The sequence below is a fragment of the Epinephelus moara genome, chromosome 5 (assembly GCF_006386435.1).
Source record: "Epinephelus moara isolate mb chromosome 5, YSFRI_EMoa_1.0, whole genome shotgun sequence".
Lineage (NCBI taxonomy): Eukaryota > Metazoa > Chordata > Actinopteri > Perciformes > Serranidae > Epinephelus > Epinephelus moara.
Genome location: NC_065510.1, coordinates 34,094,346 through 34,118,499, shown reverse-complemented (window position 1 = coordinate 34,118,499; position 24,154 = coordinate 34,094,346). Strand labels below are relative to the sequence as shown.

The 24,154-nt window shown below is 41.1% G+C and overlaps 1 protein-coding gene across 1 annotated transcript in view; it reads left to right on the top strand.

Moving 5' to 3' along the window:
* LOC126389729 (sphingosine kinase 1-like) overlaps positions 1-23,850 on the top strand; it is a 55,897-nt gene extending 32,047 nt beyond the window's left edge. The window contains exons 3-5 of the mRNA XM_050043557.1: positions 9,270-9,364; positions 9,793-9,908; positions 20,040-23,850. Coding sequence (XP_049899514.1) covers positions 9,270-9,364; positions 9,793-9,908; positions 20,040-20,919 — 1,091 coding nt within the window. The 3' untranslated portion in view covers positions 20,920-23,850. The remainder of the gene's footprint in view (positions 1-9,269; positions 9,365-9,792; positions 9,909-20,039) is intronic.
* Positions 23,851-24,154: the final 304 nt, after the last annotated feature.

Here is a 24,154-nt window from a genome sequence, read left to right as displayed (position 1 = left end):
GTCTAACGCTGTGATCAATTTAAACTGGTGAGTTATATGAATGTTGAAATCGGCTAAAGACCAAAACCTTTTTTTGTACCAGGCTGTAAACATGATTATTTCTGCTGTAAAGTTGGGCATTTTAACATGGGTGTCTTTGGGGACTGACTGGCTTTTGGAGCCAGCCTCAAAAGGCCATTAAAGGAACTGCTGCCCTGCATCGGCTTCATTTTTCTGCCCTGGTGGTGGCCACTTGGTTCCTTCTTTTTGCATTATCAAACTGTGGGGCGAACATTTATAATGCTTGGCTCATACTAGGGACCAAAAGTTTGTCCTCTGCAAATCACCCAATGTGATGAGAGTGTGATACTGAATCATTGGAGTACCACTTAAGAGAATAACAAAGAAAAAAAAAGACATTCTCTTTCTGTGACATTTTGACTTTGTTGTAAATTTTTTTTTATTTGTTCCTGTGATTGGAAACAGGCAGAAAAGATGAAACTACAGAGTCAGAACAGATGACTGTTCTTTAAGCCTGTCCCATGTTGCGATTATGTGATGTTCAGTATTTCTGTTTATTCCCCCATTTGAAATTTTGCTTTAGTGTAACTCTTGAAAAGTAAATCACTTGTGGATTTTCAGAGCCAACCCTATACTCTAGACTTCCCACCATGACTCTGTGACCCAAAAGCAATAATTTCCAGGATTTCACTTGTTTAATGTGGTTGTTACCACTTCATATAATTGCTGCTTAGTGTAAATATACTGTCTGAAGTTGAACTACAACTTAATTGTTACTCAATTTAGGTACCTTGTTTTTTCCCAGCGGCAAACCTTGTTTAATCTGTTGTTAGCTGATGATGGTTCAGGCGTGGCTGAGGAAGTGTCCATCAGCGCTTGTAGCCATCGGTACAACCCATCCGAGTCTCTCTGGATCTGTGATGAGGTGTTTTTCTATTGCTGTCTGCCTAACTTGGAAACACTGGGAAAAAAATATAATCGTTGTCACATGTTCCAGGACAATGGGGTGATTTTGGTGGTCTAATCTTTATTAGGTTTAAGATGACTAAGGGCTGTTAAAGTCAGCTTAATAAGACTGCTTTTGTTAGTGGGGTAATGAGGCGATGGAAATATGAAGTCTGACTGGTCTTGTGCGCACTGTGGCAATTAAAGACACATGTGACATATGCTGTCATCAGATATTTTGGTTACGCAAACTTGGCTAATACTGAGTCAATTGATTGGTATCTGATGTTTGCCTGATGTACATTCTCAGAGATATTTCAGCTTCAGCACTCAGCTACAATTAGCAATGGTGACGCACCGGCAGTAAAGTCTCGTCAGGGGAAACGGGCTAAACAGAGAACATCCCACAAAAAATGTCATTAAAAATGTCAGTGTTAAAATGTAGTGCAGTCCCACCTGAGGCGCTCCCTGGTGTTTGTGTGTGTGTGTGTGTGTGTGTGTGTGTGTGTGTGGTGAGAGAGAGACACTGCAAGGTATTGAGTGTGTGTATGTGTGTGTGCATGCACAAATTTGTATGTTTATCTGTGTGGCAACGCCCTCAGGCATGTCCCAGCAGCTGAGTGAGCTGTCACGGTGTTCATACTGTTTCATGCTGCAACAACACACACACACACACGGCTGTTTAACTGTCACCACCCGCTGTCATTTAGCTGGAGGAGGACTGCAGTTGTTAGACTGTGCTGTTTGAAGACAGCTGCAGTCAGGATGTGTGTGACGGCAGGATGGAGATTCACCTGGAGCTGCCTTTAGTAGGATGACACAAGGTCAGCATGAGGACAGAGCGCCAAGTTACCTTGTATGTACTTAAATGATGAAACATTTGAAATGTGAAAATGTGAAAACAATCTGACAGTGTGTAAATTATCACCTGAATCTGCAGCTTCCCTCAGCTTTACAGAGATTTATACCAAGTTTTATCTAGGGCTGTACCCAAATATTCGGATATTCGAATATTCGTTTCTATGGGTAGGTATTCGTTATGAAAATTTGGTATTCGATATTCATTTTTTTATTTATTTACTTATTTTAAAAAAAATTCTTATTTTTTTTAACATTATTTTTTGGTGCTAAATGTAGTCTTTTTGTTGTTGGTAAATGTAGGTTATCAATAAAAATCAAAACTTTTAAATTGCATTGTTAAAAATGTGAAAATATAGTATAGCCTACCAACTGAGCGCATCCGTCTGAGGCTGTGGATCAATGCCAAGTTTTACCACTTTATCACTATTCCCTCTAACTTGTAGCTGTTTTTTCTGGTATCTTTTGAATTTAATATGAATTATGGAACTGTTTTTGTCAACGTTTGTTTCCCCTGTTTTGTACAATAAATTATTGTTTAAACAGGGTTCCTACGCAAGTATGGAAAGTATGGAAAAGTATGGAAATAAATTTGATCAATTTCCAGGTATTAAAAAGTATGGAAAATGAAAAATAAAGTATGGAAAAATATTTATGTTTCCAGACTATTACCACTGTTCTAAAATATTGTTTTCTAAAATAGAAAATTAGGTATTTCCAAAAATAATTTAATCAATCCGGATCGTGTTTTATGCCGGGCCAAGCACAGTTTGTGTGAGAGTAAACGTCTCAGAAAACATACTGCCCCTTTTACGTGATTGACAAGTGGTATGTCCAGTCCGCTGCCACATGACCCTCCTCCAGCCCCCCAGGTATCAAGTTTCACTCCAACACTGCACCTTAGACAAGAAGACAAGTTTCACATGGTTCACAATAGGTAGATGCAAGTTTTTGGATGGATGGCTTGACAATACCATATATAAATACTGGTTGGCCAAGGATTCCCGTTATTTGTATGCCATTATGGTACATTAAGAATATATAATATGGTCTATTAAGAATAATTAAATATGATGTGAAATATGATACACTGATATATTTACTCAGATGTCACATATTCTCTGGAAAAAATAAAATAAAATGCCGAGAAGTCTGGAAATTAGGGTATGGAAAAGTATAGAATTTTGAAATTCCCAATGTGTAGGAACCCTGTTTAAAGTTTCAACAAGTTTCTTTTGGAGTGTGTGACACAAGTGTGTTTTGAAAACGACCGCGGACTGTCACCTGCTTAACGCATCAGTACCTTCGGATACCATGACAGTAATAGCCAATAATGTCAACATATCATTTACAGACCAATTTAACAGATGATCACTGCTGCCCAACCCGCAGGTCCATTTGCGGGTCCCGCAGGTTACGGGTCGACCCGCGCATCACTACTCAGCTCAGTCTATAAAGGCTGTACACAACAGTAAGGCTATAGACCTTATATTCTATTCAGGCTGGCAGAACCAGCAGTGCATCGGCTCTACAGTGCACTGCACTGCTGATTAATCATTTCATTGCAGCACAGTGTCTGCCAGCAACCAATTACTTGCAGAGGCTTCCTACAACTCGTTTCAATGGTTCCGATTTAATCAGAAGACAAATTAAACAGGATGACTAGCCAATGTGAAAATCAAAAGGAAGCATAGAATAATGTACTGAAGGAGACTGTTGTGCCATCACATTTTTTTGTGGTTTGAGAGCAAAGATCCGGTCGCCGTTGTGCAAAACTCCGTAATACAATTAGGTCCGAAAAAACCCCGGAGTCTGGTACCTCTACAGCGCTCGGGTGAAGTTGGAATTTTATGAAAAGGTAACGATCAGATGCCAGACTCTAAGCAGCAGGGCTTAGAATTCTGACAGTCAAATCAAATTTGGCTGTTCACTACAAATATTCAACTATTCGTTCCTTGTTATCCATAGAAAATTTGAGAGTTCAAACAGGGTTCAGCAGGTTGTTCAGTGTGACAGTGACGTTCATGTAATATACATATAGCCAGAGACTGTATCGGATTAAGTTTCTGTGAGCTGTAAATTCACCACTTCTAAGCAGAAGGCAGAATCCTGACCAGGCAAAGACTCTCTTCCTCTCTTCTCTTCTGGAAAGCAGTGTGAAAGTGAGGAGCGCTCACTCTGCAGCAAGATGTAGAGACCGAAACGATCTCAGAAATACACTACACACTGGCTGACAAAAAAAAGGAAAAAAGACTGCTGGACTTGAAGGAATCTCAGTAAATTGCGGGGTCTTCAGCTGATCATTAATATCTTCAACTTTTAGGGGGCAGCCCTGGTAAGCAACACAGCTGCAGACACAATGCAGAAAAAAACGCAAATATAGCAAAGTGAAATGACAAACGAGAGTAAGCCTGGGGTTGGCTTTTACTTTCACTTTTGCTTGTGAGTGTGTTTACAAACACTAACTTACAGTCCTGCATAGTATACCTTTAGCCTTGTGGACACGTCCATATGGGGTTTTTATTTGTTCCAATACAGCCAGCCAGGGTTTCATACAACAAATATCTAAGGAACCAGACTTTTTCTTGTGAGAGCTGGTGATCTGGTTTATCTACCTAAGGTATATCTAACATTAGCAACACATTATTAGCTGTTTGTTAGTCATGCCTAAGGCTCATGTTATTTATTACTATTACGTTTCTAACATTGTAGAGAGCGATAAACAGAGTCAAAGGTAAGCAGACGCTCGAGCTGCAGGTGAGCGGATTGAACCGTAAAGACTAAATGAGACTAAGGTGTAGTTACATTAAAGCCATTATAAGGCATGAAGGGATTTTTTTCAATGGAAACAAAACTTCTAAATGTAGTCATTTTAGTCAATGCTACGAGAGGAATGGCCGGTTTTTACTTCTGCGTTGAATCTACGGCATAGAGCCAGCATTGGGTTGCTGTAAATGCGTACCTTGCGCCGTAGCCTGAGGTGCACCTCCCAGAAATGAAGCTACACCTCACAGTGACCCAGATCGCAATAGATTGCAGAGCGTGACTGGAGTGACATTTCAGATGTCTGAGTTGTTAACAGTTTCACCAAATACTGATTTTTTTTCCCTCTGAACTTCTCGCATTGCAGTCATTTCAGTAAAAGTATCTGTCATTGAACATTTATGATCTACTCAGTTTCAGTCGCCATCGTTTGAAAAACAGAAGAAACTCAACACAGTGGTATAGAAACCTAAATGCCAATTAGCATTTTGGCAGTGTGACTGCAAACCAATTAGACGCATAGCGCACAAATGAAAATACTCATGACAGCGTAGGCCAGTTGTGTAGGCTCTGTGTGGAGCCGTCAAGTATAAATCAGCCTTAAGGAAGACGTTCCAGTGTTCAGAGAGGATTTGGCTCTGACGTGCCCCCTAATGGCTTCAAATTGAACAGTCAAGTTTGTGAACAGTGCTGGTATTTATTCATGCATCTTAGAGGAAATACAGTAATCCTAACAGTGATCTGCTGTTTTATTTATCCCCACAGGAGCTTACTCATCTTTGAAGGACATTTTGAAATAGTGCACCACAGTGCTTGGTCAGCCTGTGACCAGAGGCCATTAATGAAGCAGAGATCTGCATGACTGTAATGAGTTATTCACAATCCACTGCCTCTACCAACAGAGAGAAACTCGACCGCGCTCCTCTCCTCTCCTCCTCCTACCTCTGCAGCACAGGCATAAAAAATCATCACAAGCACTGTGTGACTTATCTCCGTCCCCGATGTTTGTTTTCTCTCACTGCGTCGTTTTGCCATTATCAATCTGTCTGACGAGGGGAGTTGCATACTAAAACTGCTCTCCTCCCACCACACTGCAGTGTCCCTGCTCTACGCCTTTGTTGCTGATTGGGGCCTTTCAATCCTTTTTAGTTTACAGCCTCTGCATAGATAAGGAAATGTGATGTGACTGGACTGATAAGGAGGAATTGATTCCTTTATTCTGCAGAGTTTAGGGAAGGGAAGGGAAGAAGAGAGGCCGAGAAATCAGATCCCTCTCCAGAGGACCGTGTATGTGTGTGTGTGTGTGTGTGCGTGTGTGTGTGTGTTGTTTGGATGGGACAACTTTGCTGGTCTTCTGTTGGGCTGAGACATTGACACAATGGCAGAATGAAAGGGAAGAACAGGGCAGGTACACGGAAGAGACACAAAAGAGGACGACTTATTTTCAGGTCCCTGAAAAGTCTGAAAAAGTTGATTTTTGGGCTTAAATGTTGAATTTTTTCAAAATGATAAAATAAACTAAATGAAAAAAAAATACTATCAGATCCTCATTAACTTGACTTCGCATTTATTTTTATAGACCTGTTGTCCTTTAGTTTACATTTCTTTCTTTCTTTTTTTTTTTAAAGTCTTGATGCATTAGTGTTTCTCCATGTCGATCCATTGTAGTTGCCTCAATCAATATGTCTGATATTATCCTGTGTATTGATTAGTAATCTGCTGCAGTTGACAGCTTCTTAAGAGGAGATCAACTGTATATTATGTTTATGCTCCCTATTGCTGAAATGTTTCCCTTCCTTGTACAATTAGGATGACCACCTGTATGTTGCCCTGCTGTCTTACTGTGATGTGACAGTTTGTCTGTCCATCAGGAACCTGGTAGTCCAAAAAAACAAATTACCTGTCTGTAAACCTGATGCTCTGGCTTAGTCCAGTCCAAAATATCAGCAGCAGAAATATATAGTCCACTTATACAGATTGTGATTTGGATACCGGTTTAGCATTGGGCAAAAATAAAACTCATACATACTGTATGTTGGAAGATTTCAGCTGTCCTTACAGCGAGGAGCAAGAGGAGCTTTTACTGAGTTTCCTTCACTGAGATAAACGACCATTGTTAGGGGACTAATAAAAAAATTCCACTTTCAGCAGCTTTAGAGCCAATAATCAATTCCTTTAAGGTCCCTTTTTCCCCTCCTCATACGGGCTGTGGTAGCAGCTCTGTAGATGTTTATGTCTTTAAAGAAATGAATCAAATGCTCCATGACTTTTGGCACACAGCTGTGCAAGTCAGGTATGCTGCGTCTGCGTTTGATATTGAATAATATCAGTACTCCATTATAGAGAAGAATGAAAGTGAAAGAAAATGAAGATGAATGGTGTGGAAGAGGAGAGAGACAGGAGGAATAAGCCTCCACTGTTGCTGAGCCTCAGCAGGTGAAGACGAGGAGAGAGTTGTGACTGAAGTTGTGACAGTTCGGTGCGCTTGACTGACTTTGCTTCACACCTCACAGCTCTCCCTCTGCCCTTTCACCCGCAGACAGAGGACAGAGACACTGAGAGGGAGACAGACAGAGAGAGATGCATGTCTTCAGACTCAGACACACTAAACAGAGAGGACTATTTAAAAATCTGATTCCAGAGATGTGTGTTGTTTTAAGATGATGCAAGAAAATCAAGATGGGGATGAGGAAGTTAAGGTAGCTGAAAGATCATAGACACCAAACTCTAGACGGTAAATCACTTGTTCTATAACCTTTATAAATGCTATTTTAGCAGAGGTGCCAGAACATGATAAACTATTTCTAAAATCGGATCTGACTCCTGCTTAATCTCACCACCTCACTACAGTACGGCTGATGACACTATTTTACAGGTCTGTCATTTCCTAATAATTCCTAAGGAAGATTTTTGTTATTTTGTTTTTGGGTACATTGCATTCCATATATATCTCGAAGTGTATGCTTGCCTGTAGACTGTTTTTTTTTGTGTGTTCAGCTGATGTGCTGTCCACTGAGTAAAGAACCCTCTAGGTTATACAAGCAATTAGTTGGAATTAATTAATTGCAAGTGTACTAATTAAAGACTGTCTCTATAATTAGTACCAAATTACAAAGTTCTGTGCAAAAAACTTCTAGGAAATCACAGACCGTAAAACGAAGCATTACTGTAAAAGCCATGACACCCAATGTTAGTAGTTAATTCAAGCACTTTCCACATTCACTTGTCTGTATTTTTTGTAACCTGTATTTTTCCATATATACACGAATACTTCATCCCCCCCATGACATTTGTATATCAGTTACTCACCCCGTGTTATGGTGAATTCATTAGGGAAACTATTTTCTTGTATGCCTACGGTGAACGAAGAATCCAAAAAGTGAGAAAATTCTTGATGAATTGAAGCCATAGGGGTCCAAGTTTAACAACAGCAAAACTATATCAAAATATCAGTTTACAAACTCTCACACAACTCATTCAGTATAATCCAAGTCTCATTTATCCAGTCGTAACCTTAGTACTTTACAAACAGACAGCCCTTTATGACAGGGAACTGAAATCAAAGAAACACTTATTTATGCTCTCTTTAAAGCAAAACTCCATTGACAAAAACAGTGATTTTACCTTGCTGAACACTAGGGGGCTGCTAGCCTCGATTAGTAGTTTGTGCGTGTGTTATTGTGTGACTTTGCTGAATCTGAACTAACCGTTTAAAACAAAGTCACACAATAACACAAAGTAACTACCAGTCGAGGCAGTGGTAGACCAGCAGCTCCTGCGTTCAGCGAGGTTAAATCATTGTTTTTGTCAATGGAGTCTGGCTTTAGGAGAGCACAGATAAGTTTCACCTTTAGTTCAGTTCTAAATAGTAAGGCTCTAGCCAAAATGCACGTGTTTGGAAAGTACTGAGCACACGACTGGATAAATGAGACTTGTTTATACTGCATGAGTTGTGTGAGCGTTTGTAAGTAGTTGTGTTGATATATTTTTGTTGTTGGTAAACTCAGAGCCCTATGACTTTTATTCATCAAGAATATTCTCAGTTTTTGGATTCTTCGTTCATCAAAGGCATGCAAGACGTGCAAATGTTTTCTTCACAAACTCAACTTAACACAGGGTAATTGATATACAAATGGTCATTTGAGTGCAGTAGTCCTTTAATTAGTCCTGTTTTGTATTCCTTGTGCACACCAATGCCAATACAGACAATCTCTCAAAAAGTTCCCCCGGTGTCGTTCACCTTAAGAGGAAGCTGTCACCGAGGCCCCACTTCATCAGATCATTCAGCCCCAGATTAATTTAATGAAGTGCTCCTGGGTAATTTAGTTGTTCCAATCTAATTGGCAATGTGGCAGAAGCTTCATTTAAGACCGTATATCAGCTTTCACTCCCACGGTGATACTTTAATTTGGCAACTGGAGAGTAAAAGAGAAGATTACAAGGAGGACCAGGGCTCTTCGATTACCTGAGATCTCTTTTTGTCATTATTTAAATAAGACTGACGTTTTTGTGACATGTGTAACTTGAGCTTCTGAAAGCAAACACCAATGGAAATGTCCTCCAGCAAGACACCAAATGTCTCTCACACCACCATTAGAGCTGACCGCACAAATTTCTCTCTTACTTTCTAAATTTTTTATACGGGAAACACACACCCATGTGAACACACACTTGGTATTTATATGTGTGTGTGATTTTTGCAGAGCGGCAGAACCACGCCCGAGAGCTGGTGAAGGAGGCTGACCTTTCACAGTGGGACGCTCTAGTCATCATGTCTGGAGATGGACTCCTGTTTGAGGTAAAGAGAGACACCTGCATATGCTCATGATATTCATATCCACATGCACAAACAGTGTGGCTTTACATTATTGTAGGACACTAAAACATTGCATCAACATTACACAGGTCTGTTTCCAGAGCTGGATCTTCTACTGCTTCTTTTGTTAAATGAAAAAAGTGTTTTTAGAAAAACTCATCTTCAATGTTTTAACACCAGCAACAGTGTATGAACTCTGATGAAGCATAGAGTCTATAATATAGGAAAATCTGATTTAAAAGATAAATGAACAAGACTAAGAAGAATCTTTTTGTTACCCAGGCACATTTCAGTCAGTATCATAAAAGCCTTGAGGTTAGAACAACAGGCCTGTGTGCTCCAATACAATGATGAGTTGATATCTGTTTCTTTCTGCCCACCTAATCAAAGCTGTATTTTCTGTCTGTCAGGTGATAAATGGTTTGCTGGAGAGACCAGACTGGGAGGAGGCCATCCGGACCCCGCTGGGTATCCTTCCTAGTGGATCAGGCAACGCCTTGGCTGCATCGGTACATCACTACACTGGGTGAGCCACATGAGGAATCCTAAATAACACCACACATGCCCATCCACCTCGTACTGTAGAAATACATTGGTGTGGTTATGTTATTGTTTCTGTCACGGCTGCACACACACATCACTTCTCTGGCTGGGTGAAGTGACATTTAATTTACTGTAGTAGAGCTTCAATAATGATCAGTTGATCAACCAAATATTAAAATGTTAACTATTTGCTGGTTCCAGCTTCCTAAATTTTGAAATTAATTTTCGCATTCATCATAGTAAATCTGAATATCTTTGGATTTTGTAGTTAGTTGAGGAAAGCAACAAATTTGACATATGATAGATGAAATAAATAATCAATTAATCAAGAAAATAATATGAAGATTAATCAATAATGACAATAAAGAGTAGTTGCAGCCCATGACTTTAGATGAGGACATTAACAGTGTTGAAGCTGTGGGAAAAAATGCCACATTGCAGCATCATCACTACATCATGCCTAACCCACAACTTAGAGCTCAACAGGAACCAGTCTAAGCAGTTAGGTAACATACTTGGGTCTAGACCGTTGAATCCGCCCACTCCACTGAGTTCGAGTTGACTGAAACGAAGTGTAACAAGTTTACAATTTGGTCTTATATCAGGCAAAGAACATACTGAATTGAGTCACACCATTTCAAGTGCGGCGCTGTGAGTTCCATTTGCGTGCACACAGTATGTATACTAAGGGTGTGCGATATGGACAAAAAATAATATCTCGATATTTTGGGGGATTTTGAAGATAACGATAATTAGACAATATTCTTTTAAATATGTGTTTTTAACAGCCTGAGTTATAGCTCATTAATTGTTTCTCATGGATGATATTAATGAAAAAATGTTCTTAACATTTCTTGCTGCTTTTTTACCTGCTCTCTCTGTTTGACTCTGGTAATGGCCTTTTGTAGCGTCAATTTCGGGTCCATTTGCAACTGTTCAGATAGGCGTTTGTCCCGCAGACTCATCACAAGCCTGTCCCTCACCATCTCATCATGTAGAGCCCCGTAACCGCAGTGCTCTGCCAGGCAGTGCAGCGCCGTAATGAAACTGTCGGCCGTCTCGCCCGTTTCTTGAAGCCGCTGATTAAACTTTGCTCTCTCAAAGATCACATTCCTGCGATTCTTTTCTGCTTGGGTCTCCAATCCAGAAGCAATGCGTAATCTGTCGAAGCGTTTAATCCATTTAGGCCAGCCTTTAGCCTTGAAGGTGAACTTTTCAGGCGGGGAGACTTGAAACTGTGCCATGTTGCCGCTTCGTTCAGCTAACTGTGGCTAGGCTAGGTAGCTCTGTAGATGGTCTTCCGGAACTGCGAACTTTAGCCTGACAGGCTGGGACCTATCACTACAGTTGACCCACGTCTTCCGAAGCTGCTGGAGCATCTGTGGGTGGTGTTGCCATGTTGTCTCGCTAATGTTTGTTTAGCAGCAGGCTAACTTGCCGGGAAGGTGCCAGTGAGAGATCATGTGACCCCCTAGGCGTACTGCGGTGTGCTGCTGCACGCAAGTTACGTAACTCTTGTTCAGTGAATGTATAGGGTTTCAACCTTTCAACGTGTGATTTCAGTTGTTTTTGTGAAGTCATTTGCATACTCGATAACGTAAATTTGCACATCGTTAAAACAACAATGACGATATTATCGTTAACGATATATATCGCCCACCCCTAATGTATACACTGCTTGCAGATAAGTCTGTTTCAAATCTGGCTATGCAAAGGGCAGTTTCAGAGCAAGCAGTGTGACTGGTGCTGTAGAAATATCGTCTGACAGAGCTACCTGTGGACCAGAGACAGAACACTAATGCAGCTGTCAATAAAAGCATTTCTTTCCATTTTTATTCTCATGGTGCAGAATGTACAGGTGAAGCTCTGCAGGCAAGGACATGCTGTATGTAAAGGCCATAATCCCTCTGAGTAAGTGATATACTTAAGTGGAGCCTGTACAGCATCTCCACTGTGTATAAATATAATAACAGGTACAGGGATGCACGATAATATCGGCACGTCATTGGTATCGGCCAACATGCTTTTTCTTATTTTGCACAATGAATGAACATTAGATTCATTGAAAAGCATTGTATTTCATGTCTCCATCTGCTGATGGGCTGTCACAATAAGAGTATTCATGCATATTTCACACAGAAGAGACTTGATGATCACTAAAATTAGGTTGGGAAAAAAGTTGATATATTGATATCAGTTATCGGTTATCGGATATTGGCAAAATAAGTTGTTATATAACGGCATATTGGATATTGGCAAAAAATCAAATATGGTGCATCCCTAAACTGATATTTTTGCTGTGGTGAAAAATGCTCCGGACACAGCTATCGTGTGACGATGTAATGATTAAAAATGTAGATGTCGTTTTTTTAAAGTACAGATGTAGTATCCTTTGTATAACTGAGCCTCAGACACACACAGGCCTGCCTGCTGGTGCCTCTCAGTGTAAAATGCACTTCTCTAATCTATCAATTATTAATGATTTGCTCATTTGAGTGATTGTTTGGAGTTCATTCAGCCAGAACAAAGAACAGAAAAGAGAAGTTGAAGGACAGAGACAAAGGAGGAACCAATGGACAATAATGGCAACTGATCACATTCAGAGGTGGAGAAACATCTGTTGTGTCTGAAAATCACTCCCTTGTTTATATAGACCCTCAGTTGTGTACGCTGTAGTGAGATTAACATATCAAACATTTGTATGTAATTGCGTCATCTCTAATATTTGCTGTGTTCTGTATGTGCACACAGTAAGAGCTCTGTGGAGCTGCTCTGAGCTAAATGCTAACATTAGCATTGCAACATGCTCACAGTGACAATGTTATAATGCTGATGTTTAGCATGGTTGCCATGTTAGTTTAGCACATTAGCATGCTAATATTTGCTAATTAGCACTAAACACACAGTACAGCTGAGGGTGATGGGAATGTTGTTAGTTTAGCAGGAATCTTGTCATCAATCAAAGAACTAGACAAGTTGAGATTTTGAGCTAATGATGGCGCTAGAGGAAATATCAGGGATCACCAGAGTCATTAGGATTCATCGGTTTTGTACATGAATGAAAATTCTTTGAAAAATTTCCAAAGTGGTTCAGACTGAAACAAGACAGACAGACAGACAGACAGACAGACATTAGCATCAGTGATGTTAAATTCAAGAAAGAATGTTTTTGAACAACTCTTATAGAGGAACAAATGAACTTGATTTGCAATCTGTAGGAAATCCAAAATTTTCCTCTATATGGTGCATATGCAGTTGTGCATAAGAGGCAGATTATCTTCTAGGAGCTGCTGCTCCACACTATCTGTATGGTACGCACCCCCTTAACTGAAGCATTAGTCGTTCATGAACACACCCCCACTAAGCCAAACATCAAGTGAGAGTTGCTGCTGAGTGACGCACTCATTCAACGAGCTAACGCTCGATCCGAAGAACGATAGCCGATTGGGACTGAAATCATAAAGGTACATTTGTGATGGCTACTTTGTGCCAGAGAATTATTTATTTATTAGACTACAAAAAAAGCGAACTCACTGCTCATACACATCTCCCAAGTGTAGGTGAATCAAAAGATCCAAAAGAGTCATTCATGACTCACTTCGCTAGTGGCGGGTGAACGACACAAACTGGGTAACTTAAAAGAACCGGTCTTCTCATCACTAATTACCAACCAGACAACAAAACAAAAGACAAAAAAAGAGAGTTTGTGAGATGACAGGAGTTTGAACAAATTTTATAATATCCCTTTATCTCTTTTCCTTTATTTCCTCTGTGACTCCCCGCATAGCTCCACAGTTTGTGGTGCAGGAAATGTTCGGTGCCAAGTCTGTGTCATGGAATATTATTTCTCTGCACACTGACCTTCTCTCTTAGTAGTCGAGTGTAGGTAGTTGGTTTTATGAAGACATTGCATCTTGTACAGCTGGCTGTATAAATGTGCCCGTGTTCTGTTGCTTGTGTTTCAAATACTCTGCCCTTTCTGTTATGAAGTCACGTGGGGAATTTAAAAATCTCCTGAAATGCTTTGAGGCTCTTCCTCTTTAAGCTGCTCCTACTGTTTGTGGGTCACGTTGGGCTTTATCTTGCCCTTTTACTATTTTATTTATTTTATAATCTGTCATTTTGTATCTCAGTGTGTTTGCTTATTTTGGCTCATCCTTTATGTAAGCCTTTGTGCAGCAGTTTTCCCAGACTGAATAAAGGATCATTTAAATAAAGTCACAATGAAATGAAATGAAAGAAAACACCTCACACTGATGGGTCTGTCTTCACCACAGAGCCGCACTCATTCATCACTTCCACCGCATCTGCCAATCAGCTTCTCATCAAACAATGGTCTTGCAGCCAGAGCGGCAGGAACAATGAGAGGAAGGGACCAGACTCTGTATTGTTTACTCTCCTCTCACACTCCCGGGGCATCCAGAAAATCTCTCTCTCTGGTTGCTGCAGGCTGTCCTGCAGTGGCCCTGTAGCCAGAGTGTATTTTGTATTATTCCCAGCTGAATGTAGGGTTCACTGAGGCTACGTGGATCAAACGAGTGACAGCTAGAACATATCTGGTATTATGCAATACAGTGAACAGGTTCGCTGAGTGAGGGTTTAATGTGTGTCTGTACACAAACATAATGAGCACGAGCTGGAACATCAGCTGAGCAGTTGACGGTTTCTGAAGTGACAGGTGTGACACTTTGATGTGAGTGAGAGTCTCCCTCCCCTGGTGGTTCACAGACACTGCATAAACACCTTAAAATACATGGACATGATCTGGACATACAAGTCGCATATTTAAACCCAGTCGCCTCTTTATTAGGTACACCTACAGCAGCTAAAACTAATACAGTCTAATGCAGCAGTCCTGCAGAAAATCTGACCTTCATGACGGTCATGATGTGCAGTTTTTGATAACGCAGTGTCGAAAGTAAAATGTACTTACTCAGCTAAAAAGTGCCCCCTGTGACTGATATACTTTTTTATATGACATTATTACCATTTTATATTTTTGCTGGTCCAGCTAGTTTTAACTACTTTATATACAGTTAGTTAGTTTAGTTCAGTGGTTCCCAACATAAGGGTCGGAGTCCCTTCAAAGGGTCACAAGATAAATCATAGGGGTCGTGAGAGGATTACTGGGGACCTTATAGACATGTGCAACATATGACAAAAGGCCCCAAATAGAACCATTAGTTTGATATTCAACAGTATGCTGTACACTCACCGGCCACTTTATTAGGTACACCTTGCTAATGTCAAGTTGGACCCCTTTTGCCTTCAGAACTGCCTTAATTCTCCGTGGCATAGATTCAACAAGGTTCCTGGGAACATTCCTCAGATATTTTGGTCCATATTGACATGTTAGCATCATGCAGCTGCTGCAAATCCATGGCGTGCATCTCCCGTTCCACCACATCCCAAAGATGCTCGATTGGATTGAGATCTGGTGATTGTGGAGGCCATTGGAGTACAGTGAACTCATTGTCATGTTCAAGAAACCAGGTTGAGATGATTTGAGCTTTGCGACATGGCGTGTTATCCTGCTGGAAGTAGCCATCAGAAGATGGGTACACTGGGGTCATGAAGGGATGGACAGGGTCAACAACAATGCCCAGGTAGGCTGTGGTGTTTAAACCATGTTCAGTTGGTACTAAGGGGCCCAAACCCTAGAGATGGTTGTGTGTGAAAATCCCAGTAGATCAGCAGTTTCTGAAATACTCAGACCAGCCCGTCTGGCACCAACAACCATGCCACGTTCAAAGTCACTTAAATCAAATTTCTTCCCTATTCGATGCTCAGTTTGAACTTCAGCAGGTCGTCTTGACCATGTCCACATGCCTAAATACATGCAACAAGCAGTTGAACAGGTGTACCTAATAAATTGGCTGGTCAGAAGCTTATTGTATGTTTTGAGCCATGCTATCTGTTGAATGGATTGCCATAAAATTTGGTGCCAACTTTCATGTCCTCCTCAGGATGAATTGTGTTGTGTTGATGTTTTGGTGATCCCTAGACTCATCAGCGCCACCATCAGGTCACAGTTTTAGTTTGTCTAATAATTAAGCTGCAAAACATTCCCATTCTCTGGACACAATTGGATAGACCTACAACCATCCGGAACTGCCCATTGGTTCGACATCCCATTATTCCGACCATATTAAACGCATTTTTCCGAAGTCCGTTCCGAAATCATCATGATGCCCTGTGGTTAAGGTCTGGTTAGGTTTAGGCACAAAAACCACTTGGTTAGGGTCAGGAAAAGATCATGGTGTGGGTTAAAATGAAAAAGAAAGTGACAAACACATAAGCCGTGAGCCTGCTCCGCCTCAAGCCGGTCGCAGCGCACCATACGCCCGCCGCGAGCCGTTCAGCACCGCGGACAGTCGGACTAATGGGATGTCGAACCAATGGGCTGTCGAACCAATGACATGGACCCCAACCATCAGAGCAATGAAACGTGATGTAGTGCTGAGTGATGATCAAATGTAAACAGAGCTGTTATGGTGTATCATCAATGTGTGTGTGTGTGTGTGTGTGTGTGTGTGTGTGTGTGTGTGAACAAGTGTTGCCATTTGCCATCAGAATTTAAAATCAGTGCTCCAACAGAAAGCTCCACATCAGCTGCAGCCATCTTGGTTTTGAAAACACCTCAGCAGCACTCTTCCTTACTAAGCTAGGTTTATGCTAGCCGTAGTTTTCCCGACGTGACAGTTCTCACGCAAAAAATGATGTCATCATGTATTTTGTAGTAAGTGCAAAGGCTCCGCAAGTCAGTTAGCATAATAAACCTGCGTTTGTCTGGGTCCCAGGCTGATCGGCCTCAGCTGTACTTTGTGTTTAGTGCTAATTAGCCAATGCTAGCATGCTAGTCTAGAGATCACCATGTTAGCATTGTCATAGTGAGCATGTTGGCTGCAGATGTTAGTACTCAGCTAAAAGAGCTGCTAGCATGTCTATAAAGTCTTAGCTATGTCATAACTATAGCTGTCAAATAAGCAGTGGAGTAAAAAGTAGAACACGTACCTCGACATCGTACTTAAGTACAGTAGTTGAGCAAATGCATTTGGTTACTTTCCACCACTGATTGTCAGCTGCAGCAGTCGAGGCTGTACATCTTATTTCTTGACCTTTTTACCAGACAATGACTTGAAAGAAAGGGAGCAGTGGAAATGCAGATGAGACTATTTGTATAGTCTGACTGGTGAATAAATTCAGGATGATGAATATGGAGATATCTGCAGGGCCAACGCCACTGAACTCCGCTGAGACATCCAGTCGTCACTGTAATTGGCTGTGGGTGGTAACAGCAGGCAAATCTGTGTGTGTGTGTGTGTGTGTGTGTGTGTGTGTGTGTGTGTGTGTGTGTGTTTTCGTGACCTTCCACCCTTGTCTCCGTTCTCCCAGATGGGCATGTCTTTGTTGTCTGACTGGCCTGTCATGTCTGAAGGCCCATGAGCTGATTCTGTCCCACCTCCTCGATTTGTCCCCAAGCCTCCTGGTTTATTGAACCCCCCTCTCTGAGTCACCCTACTCCCCCACCCTCACCCCTCCTCTGTTGTTTTATGATCTCACAATAAGGTCATAGTTACCCCGCTATTGTGTAACACTCCTCTTATAGCTCACTCCTCAAAAGACTTGAGCCTCGACCCAGTTCCTAACCCAAAAATATTAAGCGTGCCTTCCTGTTTTTATTTTGGTGTCTGCGTCTTATTTTTGAAGCTAGATTCTTGAGTATGTCTCCTGCTCGAGGATTGCTGTGGGGCTGAAATGATTCCTCAAGTCATTTGCTGCATTTCTGTGTTTTATATTATATAAATTGAATGGGTTTTGAGCTGTTGATGTCAAAAAAGGTTATTTAAATACGTTACCTTGGGCTACGGCAAGTTATCACTATTTTCGGACATTGACGTTAACTAAAGAAAAATAAAATAAAAAAATAGTCATTAGTTGAGGACTGGAGTCCATTTTGGATCTGGTGCATCTCTGCCAACTAAATTGGCACCAAGACCTTCTTGACCACTTAATAAGAGCTGCTGCCGCCTTAAAGACGAGCTCCACTGCTTCTAAGTCTGGAGGCTGTAAACACAACCTGTCACACACTCAAGTGCATTTGGTCAGAAATATTGACTGAAAGCACCCTGAAGTGGAAGCTGTTCCTTGGTGGCCATTGTTTGGTTTTAGAAATCGAGCCTCACATCACGTCACTACTTTGTGCTGCTGCAGCAGAATAAGCAAAATCACCTTAATCGAGCATCTTATAATTACTGGTTGTTCTGCATGTATCCATCTGATCATCCATCCATGTAGGTATCAGTCTTTTAACAGGGCAGTGCAGCATTTAAGATTTTTGATTTGATATCCAAGTTTCAGTACAAATACCAAAACAATATTTTTTTTCTGTTTTGAAAACAGTCTTGCCACAAAGTCGTGTTTGGACCTTTTGATCATATCACATGATCTTTATCAGCAGGAGTTTGTTCAGTTGTCATTTATATTGCAAATGTTCACATTTTTATTTTTCTGAGCACTTTAATAGCACTTTGTGCAACGATTTTAGACGCAACCACCCTGCCCCTGTAAACGCCACTGTAAATGGAGAAATTGTGGAGATTGTCGATTCATACAAGTACCTGGGCATCATAATCGACGATAAACTGACTTTTGAGAAAAACACCGACATGCTGATCAAGAAAAGCCAGCAGCGTCTGTTTTGTTTAAGGAAGCTGGCAAAGTTCCGGGTCGACAGATCTCTGATGACAGTGTTTTATAGATCTTTTATTGAGTCTGTTGTCACCTTTTCTTTTATTTGCTGGTTTGCATCACTCAAGATAACAAAAGTCAGCAGTAAAATCATTGGCACTCAGAAAAAAAACCCTTTCAGAACTGTACAATAACCAGCTATCAAAGAAGGCAAAATCCATCATGTCCGACAGGACTCGCCCGCTGCATTCAGAAATTAAGTTCCTGCCCTCTGGTTCCCGCCTCAGACAACCATTAGCCAAAACTAACAGATACAAATTCTCCTTCATACCCTCTGCCATCTCACTGCTTAACTCTGTACAGTACAGGTAGCATCATCATTAGTTCACATTTTATTCATGTATGCGTTTTTATTTATTTAGTTACGACTGATTTTATGTGACTGTTGCCTTGTGTGTGTCAACCTTGTTGTCATTGTTGTTTGTTGTTGTTTTTATTGCTACTGCGGCAGAATCAATTGCCCCTCGGGGACAAATAAAGGTCTTGAATCTTGAATAACTACTGTGCTCAGAAAAATGGAAATATGAACATCTACAAATCCATCACATCTATCTGATTAAGATCACGGGACATAATCAAAAGCTCCAGAGCAGCTAAATAGATATTGTGGTTAATTTTTTTCTGAACTGTTGTTTCTTTGTCAAGGTTGAATTTTGAATATCAGTACTTTTTTAATTCCTTAGTTGGGAGGAATATAATTTATATATTTATATATATATTTTCAATTAATACATTCAGGCCAATCTGCTCATGCATCAGTGATAAATGCTGAGCTTTCTCCAAATGATATTTAGTCTAAAGTTGGGAAAGTTTTTTATTTTATAGATCAAGGGTCATTTAGTGCCATATCTGACACATTTTGGTCAGCACTAATTATTATTGAAGCTTTATTCTCAGTCCTGTTTATTAATTAATTAACCAGTTGTTTCATCATTTCTACCAGCTGTCTCTGCTTTCAGAGGATTTATATTGTCTTAGCAATACACCTCATCTACTTACCCACTCACTCATGTGAATAACCTTCCTTTTATTTAGCCTTTATTTAAAAAGGAGTCTCTTGAAATACATTATCTCTCTAACAAGAGACACCTACACATAAAACACACTCATAATATAGAGCATTCACATATACAGTAGCACCTGAGAGTCATGAAAGAGAGAACCATGATGATTTCAAACTGTATTTTTAATGCAACATGTTATAAATGCCTGTAAATGATACAGTTTGAGCACAACTTCCAGTCTCCGTAGTTTAACTGTCACTTGAAGGCAGCATAAGATGAATTCTGTGGTTAGATGTTTGCTTGAAGTCCAGCTCTGCCTTTTGTGGCTAACTCTTATCCCTCCCCCTTCGTGTCTCCAGAGCCTCGCCAGTGTCCAGCGAGGAGCTCCTGGTCAGCTGTGGTTTCCTGCTCTGTCAAGGACTCGTGGCCCACATGGACCTGGTCTCCATCCATCTGTCCTCCGGCCTTCGTCTCTTCTCCTTCCTCTCGCTGGCCTGGGGCTTCGTGGCCGACGTGGACATAGAGAGCGAGAAGTACCGTCACGTGGGAGCTGCCCGGTTCACTGTCGGCACGCTGGTGAGGCTGGCTTGTCTCCGCGTCTACAAGGGCAAACTGGCTTACCTGCCCGCCACCGAGGACTACAGCAAGGAGGAGGGTTTAGGAAATAACATGAAGCTGCACTGCAACAATCAGGCGTCCTCCTTGGCTCTGGCCTCTCGACCGTCCAGAGACTCTCCCTGCCAGAACACCTTCCACAACTCCTGCCACTCCAACAACTCCCTCAAAGTGAGGAGGACGGAGAGCACGCCTTCTAGAAGCGCCACCAAACCCCTCGCCGGCCCGTCTGACTCCCTGCTGCTGCCTCTGGACCAGCCCCTGCCCAGCAACTGGGTGGTAGTGCCGGAGGAAGACTTCGTCCTCATGCTGGCCATGTACCAGTCCCACCTGGCTGAGGACCTGATGGCAGCACCAGACGCCACCACAGACGATGGAGTCATCCATCTCTTCTACGTCAGAGCAGGAATATCACGCACTGCGCTGCTGAGGCTGTTCCTAGCCATGGAGAAGGGTGCACATCTGAGTACTAACTGTCAACACTTGGTGCACACGAAGGTGCGGGCGCTCAGACTGGAGCCGTATTCACCTAAAGGGATAATAACAGTAGACGGAGAGGTGGTGGAGTATGGGCCGCTGCAGGCAGAGGTGCACAGAGGCCTGGGGAGATTAATCAGTGGATGAACAAACACCAGCTTTCACCTCTGCTGTTAAAGGCCCAATAAAAACATTTTAGAATTTCAAATTAGAAATGTGCAGGTACAGGAGCAAAGCAATGGATGTAACTCTCACTCACTGTTATCTGCAACGTCAGCCTCTCATCGGTACGCAGAAGACCCATGTTTTATGCTATGATATGACAAACAAGTGCCACATATGGAGGCCCAAAGAGTTCAATATTAAATAAATTTGTCAAACGTTATTAAATGGATAGAATTAAATTATAAATGCAGACAAGATGCATAATATAATCATCCAATTTAAAAATAACTTGAAACATTTTTATATTGTTCTTTCATTCTGCTTCTTTTCACAACAACAGTGTTTATTTTATGTCACACTGTTTGTTTTTAATTCAAAGACATATTATTTCAGAAAGTCTTTATTGTCAGTCAAGATACACTTTCATGATATACCGGTACTGACGATAACAGTGATATGTCATGTTAATAATACATATCTGCTAATATGATGAAAATCATGCATCACCTGGTAAATCATTCCGTTTCTTTCCGTTTATGCTTTGTCTCCCTCCCGCAACGCCATTCGGTTGCCCTTTCACTATCCATTAAGTGCAATTGCTCTTTTTGTGCAATTTTGAACTTTTATGATGACAGACTCTCTCTTCACCCCACTACACTCATATTTTGAGTGCAAGTCATTTGCCAAAAAGAGACAAAACACACAGTAAAGAAAGTTAAAGATCAATTTGACTGATAGAATTTTCCTTTTTTTCCCCTAAAGTTTCAATAGATATACCAAAAATATCATTATCTTTTGGCCACAATAATCATGTAGTGAAAATCTGATATCATGTCAGCCCTTTTCTAAAATACATATACATATATATATATATATATATATATATATATATACACATAAATATAAATAAATATAATAATATATAATTTTTTTATGGTTAACATGCACATACAAATAAAAAATAAAAATTTTAAGGACATTTTACTTTGGAGAAGGAAATTTTCAAAAAAGAAAAGAGAAAAATGAAACAAAGTAAGGTTTTTTTCACAGTTTCATGCCTGTGTTTAATATTGAACTCTTTGGGACTCCATTGCCACATTTGAGCTTACTGTAGATGTGTTAGCATCAATTTACAAATCAAACCAACACGATTCATCATCTCATGACGAAGTCTTTGGCCTCCATGTGAAGTAAAACCATCACCGTCTTCAGCCTCCAGTATCTCATCTTTACTATCACTGCATGGAGAAGGTTTCCTCTTTGTGCTGAAGCTGACGTATCAAACTGAATTACAGCATCTTCAGCAACAGGAAAGGGTTGGATTTATGCCTTTATGGTTCCTCTGCAGTACGTTGGAGATTGTGTGTGTGTCTGTGTGTGTGTGTGTGTGTGATGCAGTAAATGTGAGGAAGCGGGGATCTCATCTTGGCCCTGGTTTTAACAGAGGCGAACAGGCTTTGTGACTGTTTATCGACCACAGAGAGCCTCAAACACTCAAACTAAGAATTAACTGACGCAGAGACCGACGAGGTGGGAAAGAGGTTCTCCAGAGAAAGTAGATTTCAATACCAAACTTGTGCAAAATACCTCCTGGAACGTGCTGAACATCTCAGACTGATAACAGTGTTCAGTGGCTCCTGCAGCTCTCTGGACGGGTGATTGATGTGTTTTAGTGCCTCAGTGTGCTCCAAGGCTGCATCCCTCCATCCCTTTTTCCTCTTCTGCTTTCATCCATCCATCCGCTGCTTTAAAGGGGACCTATTATGCTCATTTACAGCTTCATACTTGTACTTGAGGTTTCTACGAGAACATGACTACCTGCTTTAATGTTCAAAAACACTTTATTTTCCTCTTACTGTCTGCTGGAACCTGTGTATTCTCCCTCTGTCTGAAACACTCCGTTTTAGCACCTGTCTCTTTAAGTCCCCCCTCCTGAATAAGCCCAGTCTGCTGTGATTGGTTGTTATTGCAGCTGGGGGAATGACAGTAACCGAAAAGACAGAGAATCACCAAAAAAAAAGCGTGTAAACCAAAATCTTCACAACTGTTACAGAAGGAAAATGATCCAAAAATGAGGAGAATTAACAACATCAACTAACATTACATGCTTCCCTGACATTAGCATGTAGCTACATGTAGCGGTGTGCTTGCAGCCAGGGTACGACAGTAGTGTAACAGCACTTTCTACCATGAAAAATCACCAATGACAGCTTCTAAACCAAAAAACTGGACATGTTTCAGCAGGTGTATGATCCAAATTTGGGGAGAAATTCAAAGCAACCAAAATCACAGGTTTCCCTGACGTTAGCATGTAGCTACATGTAGCAGTGTAGGCTACGTAATGTAAACACTTGTAGTAATGTGCCTGGAGCAGATGACCATCTAAAAAAATCCATCACGAGCTCATGTAATCTGGTCTCGAAAGTAGAAAAAGGTTTTTTGTTTTTGTTTACCTCATTATTTGAACGTTTTTCCAAATTTAATATTAACATCTGACATTTTAACATTATATATATGACAGAAAATAAAGAAAAGCATAATAGGTTCCCTTTAATTACTGCAGTCCTGAGTGTTTCTGGCCCCAGTTGCTTTTCAGACACACACACACACACACAGGCTGTCCCTATGGGAGATTTATTAATGATCATCACCTAGGTGTCCTTACCATTGAGCTTCAGGTCACACAGAGGAAACGATGACCGAGGCTTCGGCCTGCACGGGCAGTAAAGTCAGATTTTTAAATGTGTTTTTAATTGCGATCCAAATCTCTTCAGACGTTTGTTTGATTCACTTTCACAAAAATCAGATGTAGACACAAAGAAATCTTTGAGTCAGAGTGAGATGAACTCTGAGTGGCCTTAAGCGAGAGTTTTAGAGGGTTCAAGCTGGTTAAAACAGCATGTAGGGAGTGCATGGAGAGGGGAGGGAGGAGGAGAAGGGTAGGGGGGTGGGGGGGGTGGGGGGGATATATCGACTTGTTAAATGCTGCATGAGGTAGGCGGCGTTGTGTTCCTGTCAGGGCGCCCTTATTCTTCCTCCTCACCACAAGAGATCATTTGGGAGCATTAGCAAACTGTCCTGACGCTGGAGGAAGAAAGGGGGACTTGTTTCAGCTCATTTCACCTCAAAGCAAACACACACACACACACACACAACAGAGGCATCGACAAATCCAAACCATTTGACTTACTGTAGTTTGTCATTTTAAATACATTTT